The sequence below is a fragment of the Nyctibius grandis genome, unplaced genomic scaffold (genome assembly GCF_013368605.1).
Source record: "Nyctibius grandis isolate bNycGra1 unplaced genomic scaffold, bNycGra1.pri scaffold_138_arrow_ctg1, whole genome shotgun sequence".
NCBI classification, from domain to species: Eukaryota; Metazoa; Chordata; class Aves; order Nyctibiiformes; family Nyctibiidae; genus Nyctibius; species Nyctibius grandis.
This window is the reverse complement of record NW_027167511.1, coordinates 1,362-9,418: the sequence shown is the minus strand read 5'-3', so window position 1 is coordinate 9,418 and position 8,057 is coordinate 1,362. Positions and strand designations below refer to the sequence as shown.

Below are 8,057 nucleotides of genomic sequence, written 5' to 3'. Positions count from 1 at the left end.
CAGTGTCCCCACCATCCATCCCCAGTGTCCCCAACATCCATCCCCCATCCTCTGCATCCATCCCCGGTGTCCCCAACATCCTCGGTCCCCTGCGTCCATTACCAGTGTCCCCAACATCCATCCCCAGTGTCCCCAACATCCCTGGTGTCCCCAGCATCCATCCCCAGTGTCCTCACCATCCATCCCCAGTGTCCCCAACATCCATCCCAGTCTCCTGCATCCATCCCCAGTGTCCCCAACATCCATCCCCGGTGTCCCCAACATCCATCCCCCATCCCCTGCATCCATCCCCGGTGTCCCCAACATCCATCCCCCGTGTCCCCAACATCCATCCCCAGTCCCTTGCATCCACCCCAGCATCCCCAACATCCCCAGCCTCCGTCCCCAGTGTCCCCAGTCCCAGCCCACCCGTTTCTCTCTCAAACGGGGACACATTTTAGGGTCTGGGGGGGTCTCTCCGAGCTGGCACGCTGCCCTGAACCCCCCCAAACTGGGGTCACCTGCTGGGCAGTGGCGGGGTGTCCCCCTTCCTCATTTGGGGACAAGGAGCTCAGCCCCCTCCCATCCCGCCGGGGCAGGATTGGGCCCTGCTGGGAGGCAAAAAAAAAAGGCATTTAAACACAATTAATTGTTTTATTAATTGAATCAAGAAGATACAACAACCCGGATCGTGACTCCAGAACCCCCCGGGCCAGCGCGGCAAAGCCGCAGCCGGTGGGGACAGAACCCCCCAAGCTGGGGGGGGGGGGCAGCTTGGAGGACCCAGGGTTTAATTACAGTTGATTAAGGGTTTTTTTAATAGATAAATAAAGCAATAAAATGCTCTCGATCACTTTTAATCCACCCCAGACTGCGTCACCCAGAGAAAGGACACGGGACACCTGAAGTACCGGGGACAAAACGTGAGGGGGGGGCTGTAACCGAGCTGATTTATGCCCCCAAACTGTTCATTTTTGTCAAACAGTTAAAAATTTGGTGTTTAGATCCTGTAGCGCCTTCGTTAAAATAATTTTCTCCAGCTCATTCCTGAATCCTGAGGGGAAAAAAAAAAAATAAAAAGAGGTTTTGGAATGAAAGCAGAAAGGGAGGAGCTGGTTTGCTGCGACACAAATATTCCGTGTTATTTATTTGTCACGGGTCTGTCCCCGCTGCGGGCCCGATCCTGCGTTTTAAATCCTGGGTCCGGAGCGGCGTTTGGGGATTTCACAGTTAAAAACCACAAAAAAAAGGATTATTTTTATGTGTTTTCACCCGCAAAGAAGAAAATTGTGGTTGAGGAGCAAAAGGCAACGCTTCAAAAGTGCTTTTTGCTCGAAGCGAGCTGGGAAAAAAAACACATTTGGAGGTTTCAGCTGGATTTCTGGAGGGATTAACCCCCCCCCGCAGCCTCCCCACCGGCACAACCGGGCAGCCCCAGCGGCCAGCCCAGCCCAGGGTCCTCCACATCCCAGTTCCAAACTGGTTGAGCCGGCGAAGAGGCTCCGCTGGTGATTGGCAGGGCCGGGCGCCTGGATGAGGCGGGTTGAATGGGGTTGACCAGTGGGAGTAATTAATGCGGCAGAAGGCCGGGCTTGGGGGTTGTGTTTACACCCCGGGATTGGCTGGATTCGAATCGGAGCTACCTTGTGGGGTTGCACCTGGGTGGGACCCGGCGGGGGGTTATTTTGGGGCGTTACGGTATAAAAACGCGGCGTCGACGCCATCGGCCGCCGTCCTCTTCCTCGCAACGCCGGGAGCTGTCGGTTGGGTGCGGTGGTGGAGGAGGGCGAGGGGCTGGAGGGGAGGGTGAGGAGGAGGGTGAGGAGGAGGGTGAGGAGGAGGGTGAGGAGGAGGGTGAGGAGGAGGAGAGGGTGAGGAGGAGAGGGTGAGGAGGAGAGGGTGAGGAGGAGAGGGTGAGGAGGAGAGGGCGAGGGGCTGGAGGGAGAGGGCGAGGGGCTGGAGGGAGAGGGCGAGGGGCTGGAGGAGGAGGGCGAGGGGCTGGAGGAGGAGGGCGAGGGGCTGGAGGAGGAGGGCGAGGGGCTGGAGGAGGAGGGCGAGGGGCTGGAGGAGAGGGTGGGGGGCTGGAGGAGGATGAGGTGGAGGAGAGGGCGAGGGGCCGGCGGAGAGGGCGAGTCCATGGAGAGTCAAGTCCATGCCTCACCAATTTATGCTAATATATTATTATAATATGCTAATATATCATGTAATTATCTTTGCGCACGCTTACTACATGGGGGCAGGGTGGTCTCTAGTGGTTGTAACCCCCCCATAGTTACGTCTGCGCCAGCGGGGTCGAGGCCTTTCTGCTGCCACGCGCGGGTGGCTCCGAGGAGAAGATCCTGTGCTGGTTCCTCCAGGATTTATCTCTACTCCAGAGCTGTGAATCGAGGCAGTTGAGACCCTACAAAGACGTTGCTCATGGTCTTGCTTCTCTCTGTAATTAGTGAGGAGTTTAACGGAGCCCTTGGGTTCTCTCAGCTTAAGCGAGACTCGGATCTTTTGGAAGATCTTTAAGGTCCCTTCCAACCCGAACCCCTCTATGAAATTCCTGCAGGTCGGTGGAAACACGGATGCTCACGTGTAGTAAAGTTACTCACAGCTGATGATGATTTTATTGTACCCATTTGCCGTGCAAATTTCTTAATCTAAATATTAAAAATCCGTAGCGGTGACACCAAAACAACGCCGGCGTCGAGCTGCCGAAGCCGCTCCTGCGTGGTGGAAGCTGTTTTCCTCTGCGTTCGGCTTCTACTTGGTGGTTTCTCACCTGTAGTAACTCCTCACAGCAACTCTTTGCCGTGAGGGTGGGAAGACGCTTTAACTTTGCCTGGGCACGGGCTGGGCTTGAGTTTAGAGAGTTTGAGATGTTTTATTAATTACACACCACAACGTAGCGGGGTGTGTAGGCCCGACGTAGGCCTACGCTCAGCGGGTTTCTACCTCTGTAGTCTCACGCTTATTTTCCAGCCAATTATCTCTTGTTCTGTCTAAATTCCTAATAAACTCCTGATTAACTGGGCCGGGTTTTAAGCCAGGCCTGGAGGGGGCCTAACGAGCACCTCGTGGGATCGGTTCCGTATTAATTTTTATTTAGGCCTAAATTCTTTTGATCTAAACTGAAATCAAAGCAAATCGTGTGTCTTGTAGCGCACGGCGGCGACAGGCCTGGCTTTGTGCTGGCGGCTAGGCCCTGGGCCAGGCCTGGGCTTAACTGTGGCCACGGGGCGAGGGGGCGTGGCTACGGAGCGAGGGGTTGTAGCTACTGAGCAAGGGGTCACGGCTACTAAGCGAGGGGTTGTGGCTAAGGAGAGAGGGGTTGTGGCTAGTAAGCAAGGGGTTGCGGCTAGTGAGCGGGTGGGCGTGGCTAGTGAGTGAGTGGGCGTGGCTACTAAGCTAGTGGTAGTGGCTACTGAGCGAGTGATCATGGCTACTAAGCTACTGGTAGTGGCTACGGAGCCAGTGGGCGTGGCTACGGAGCGAGTGGTTGTGGCTAGTAAGCAAGGGGTTGCGGCTACGGAGCGGGTGGGCGTGGCTACGGAGCGAGTGGACGTGGCTAGTAAGCTAGTGGTAGTGGCTACTGAGCAAGGGGTCATGGCTACTAAGCGAGGGGTTGTGGCTAACGAGAGAGGGGTAGTGGCTACGGAGCCAGTGGGCGTGGCTACTAAGCTAGTGGTAGTGGCTACTGAGCGAGTGGTCATGGCTACTAAGCTACTGGTAGTGGCTACTGAGCCAGTGGGCGTGACTACGGAGCGAGTGGGCGTGGCCACGGCAGCGGGGCGGGGCCTGGGGTGTTTCTCCCTCCCACGCATGCGCGGGGGGCGCTGTCACGTGACGCGTCCAAGATGGCGGCGCTAAGGGCGGTAGGTCGCGCCCGCCGTCACCGTGGAGACGCGGTTTTTTTTGGGGGGACACACACACACGCGCCCCCCACAAGTGACAGCGGGGCGGGGGGGACCCCGAGACCCCCCAGGAGCCCCCAGGGGTCGGGGGGTGCTGGGGCGGCCCCTCCGCGGGACCCCCGAGGCCTAACGCGGGGCCAGGCCTCGGCCTGTGTCCCCCCCCTTTTGGTCCCCCCCCTTTTGGTCCCCCCCCTTTTGGTCCCCCCCCCTTTTGTGCCCCCCCTTTTGTGCCCCCCCTTTTGTGCCCCCTCTTTTCTTGCCCCCCTTCGTGTCCCCCCCGCTTCGTGTCCCCCCCGCTTCGTGTCCCCCCCCTTCGTGTCCCCCCCCTTCATGCCCCCAATTTTCGTCCCCCCAATTTTCGTCCCCCCAATTTTCTTCCCCCCCCTTCGTGTCCCCCCCCCTCTTCGTCCCCCCCCTCTTCGTCCCCCCCTTTCCGTGTCCCCCCCCCCTTCATCCCCCCCATCTTCGTGCCCCCCATTTTCATGCCCCCCCCCCCCCCCGGCTGGCAGCTCCTGAGCCTGTTTTGGGGTTCCGAGGGGGGGGAACTGAGGCCCCATTCCCGCCCCACAGGTTATGGGGTGCCGGGGGGTGCCCCCCCTGCGCCCCCCCCCGGGGCAGAGCCGGGGGGCTGCGGGGGGGCTGCTGGAGCGCCTGGGCCGGTGGTTCTACGAGGTGGAGGCGGCGGCGGAGTGGGGGGAGCGGCTGCGGCGGCACCGGCTGCGGAGCAGGAACGAGTGCGTGGGGCTGGGGGGGGGCGCCCCACACTTGTGGGGTGGGGGGGGGGGCTGGGGGGGCGCCCCACACTTGTGGGGCGAGGGGGGGATGGATCCAGACCCCAACTTGTGGGGCGGGGGGGGGGATGGATCCAGACCCCAACTTGTGGGGCGGGGGGGGGGGATGGATCCAGCCCCCCACTTATGGGGTGTTGGGGGGTGATGGATCCAGCCTCCCACTTATGGGGCGGGGGGGGGGGGAATGGATCCAGCCCCCCACTTGTGGGGCGGGGGGGGATGGATCCAGACCCCCACTTGTGGGGCGGGGGGGGATGGATCCAGCCCCCCACTTATGGGGCAGGAGGGGTGATGGATCCAGCCTCCCACTTATGGGGCGGGGGGGATGGATCCAGGCCCCACTTATGGGGTGTTGGGGGGGGGGGGGGGAATGGATCCAGCCCCCCAGTTATGGGGCGAGAGGGGATGGATCCAGCCCCCCACTTATGGGGTGTTGGGGGGGGGGGGGATGGATCCAGCCCCCCACTTATGGGGTGTTGGGGGAGGGGGGGAATGGATCCAGCCCCCTACTTGTGGGGTGTTGGGGGGGGGGAATGGATCCAGCCCCCCACTTATGGGGTGTTGGGGGGGGGGGAATGGATCCAGACCCCAACTTGTGGGGCGGGGGGGTCTATAGATCCAGCCCCACACTTATGGGGCGCCCCCCCTCACTTCCCCCCCCCCCCCCCAGGCTCTGCCCCTCCCTCCGCGACGCCCACGGGCCCGACGTGGCGGCCGCCGTGTTCACCCTCTCCTGCGGGGGGGGGGTCAGGTGAGCCCCTGCCCCCCCTCTGTGGGGTGCCCCCTGCCCCCTATGTGGGTCTGGGGGGGCGATGGGGGAGGGGCTCATCCTGCCCCCCCCCCCCTCCCCCCCCCCAGATTTGGGGGGCAGCAGCACTGGCTCCGCCCCGAGGGCCGCTGGCGCCCCGAGGTGCTGCGGCACCGGCACCTCCCCGTGGTGGCCCTGGACCTCGCTGGGTGCCCCGTCACCTACCGCGGCCTCGACAACCTGGGTGAGCCCCCAGACCCCCCCTGGGACCCCCCTGGGACCCCCCCAGACACCCTCAGGGCCCCCCAGACCCCCCCAACCCCCTCAGGGACCCCTCGGGACCCCCCCAACCCCCTCAGGACCCCCCCCAGACGCTCCCGGGACCCCCCCCAGACCCCCTGGGCCCCCCCAGACCCCCCCCAGACACCCTCAGGGCCCCCCAGACCCCCCCGGGACCCCCCCAACCCCCTGGGACCCCCCCAGACCCCCCTAGCCCCCTCAGGGACCCCCTTTGACCCCCCCAGACCCCTCAGGGCCCCCCCTTTTACCCCCCCACAACCCATCAGGACCCCCTTTGGCCCCCCCAGACCCCTCAGGACCCCCCCTAACCCCCTCAGGACCCCCCTTTAACCCCCCCAAACCCCCTTTGACCCCACCAGACCCCCTCAGGGACCCCCTTTGACCCCCCCAGACCCCTCAGGGCCCCCTTTTGCCCCCCTTCAACCCCTTTTGACCCCCTCAGGACCCCCTTTGACCCCCCCCAACCCCTCAGGACCCCCTTTGACCCCTCCCAGACCCCTCAGGGACCCCCTTTGACCCCCTCAGAGCCCCCTTTTAACCCCCCCAACCCCCTCAGGGACCCCCTTTTGACCCCCCCAAACCCCTTTTGGCCCCCTCCAACCCCCTTTGACCCCCTCAGACCCCCTTGGGACCCCCCAAACCCCTTGGGACCCCCAACCCCCCACCCAACCCCCCCCCAAACCTCCCGGCACCCCCCCCAACCCCCTCAGGGCCCCCTTTTGACCCCCCACAACCCTCTTTTACCCCCCCACAACCCCTCAGGACCCCCCCAGTCCCCTCAGGGACCCCCTTTGACCCCCCCAGCCCCCCTCAGGACCCCCTTTCCCCGCCCCCAACCCCCTCAGGACCCCCCCAGACCCCTCAGGGCCCCCTTTAACCCCCCCAAACCCCCTTTTACCCCCCCAACCCCCTCAGGGACCCCCTTTGACCCCCCCCCAGACCCCCTCAGGGACCCCCTTTGCGCCCCCCAGACCCCCTCAGGACCCCCCAGTCCCCTCAGGGACCCCCATTGAGCCCCCCCAGCCCCCTTTTCCTCCCCCCACAACCCCTCAGGACCCCCCCAGACCTCTCAGGGACCCCCTTTAACCCCCCCAACCCCCTCAGGGCCCCCTTTTGACCCCCCACAACCCTCTTTTACCCCCCCACAACCCCTCAGGACCCCCCCAGTCCCCTCAGGGACCCCCTTTGACCCCCCCAGCCCCCCTCAGGACCCCCTTTGCCCCCCCCCCCAACCCCCTCAGGACCCCCCCCAGACCCCTCAGGGCCCCCTTTAACCCCCCCAAACCCCCTTTTACCCCCCCAACCCCCTCAGGGACCCCCTTTGACCCCCCCCCAGACCCCCTCAGGGACCCCCTTTGCGCCCCCCAGACCCCCTCAGGACCCCCCCAGACCCCTCAGGGACCCCCATTGACCCCCCCCAGACCCCTCAGGGCCCCCACAACCCCCTCAGCACCCCCTTTTGCCCCCCCCTTTTTGCCCCCCCCCCCCCCCAGTCCCCCTCACCCACCTCCAGCACCTCGACCTCTCCGCCTGCCCCCACCTCGACGACTGGGCCCTGAGCCGCCTCCACGTCTTCGGGGCCACCCTCCGCGAGCTCTCGCTGGCCCGATGTCCCCACGTCACCGAGAGGGGCTTGGCCACCCTCCACCACCTCCAGTGAGCCACTGGGGGGGCACTTTGGGACCCCTCCCCCCATATTTACCCCCCTTATTTTAATACCCCCCCCCCCCCACCACCCAAGGGAGCTGCGGCGCCTCGACGTCACCGGCCTCCGCGTGTCCAGCCCGGGGCTGGTCCGGATCCTGCTCGAGGAGATGTTGCCCCGTTGCCACATCCTGGGTCTGGCCCTTGGGGACACCGGGGGGACACCGGAGGGGGGACAGACCCCCCCCTTGACCCCCCCTGACCCCCCCTCCCCAGGGCATTAAACGGTGGGTGCTGCCTCCCCCCTTTTTCCAGGAATTTGTGTTTTTTTTAACGGATTTCGCGGGTTTTTGCCCCGTTTCGAGCGGTGTCGGATCCCCCCCGACCCCCCTGATACCCCTGACCCCCCCCGGAACCCCCCTGAGGGGGTTAATCCCCACTCAAGGTGCTTAATTCCCCCCTCAAGGGGTTTAATCCCTCCTCAAAGGGGGTTAATCCCACCCTCGGGGGTTTTAATCCCTCCTCAAAGGGATTAATTCCCTCCTCGAGGGGGTTAATTCCCCCCTCAAGGGGTTTAATCCCTCCTCAAATGGGGTTAATCCCTCCTCAAGGGGTTTAATCCCCCCCTCGAGGGGTTTAATTCCCCCCTTGGGGGTTTTAATCCCTCCTCAAGGGGTTTAATTCCCCCCTCGAGGG

At 63.8% G+C, this 8,057-nt stretch overlaps 1 protein-coding gene across 1 annotated transcript; it reads left to right on the top strand.

Annotated features, from left to right (window-relative positions):
* Positions 1 to 3,796: 3,796 nt before the first annotated feature.
* DMAC2 (distal membrane arm assembly component 2) lies at positions 3,797 to 7,679 on the top strand. The gene is made up of 6 exons (XM_068424609.1): positions 3,797 to 3,839; positions 4,449 to 4,612; positions 5,340 to 5,420; positions 5,528 to 5,661; positions 7,211 to 7,373; positions 7,459 to 7,679. Exons 1-6 carry the CDS (start codon positions 3,822 to 3,824, stop codon positions 7,643 to 7,645), a joined length of 747 nt encoding a protein of 248 aa, XP_068280710.1. The 5' UTR covers positions 3,797 to 3,821; the 3' UTR covers positions 7,646 to 7,679.
* Positions 7,680 to 8,057: the final 378 nt, after the last annotated feature.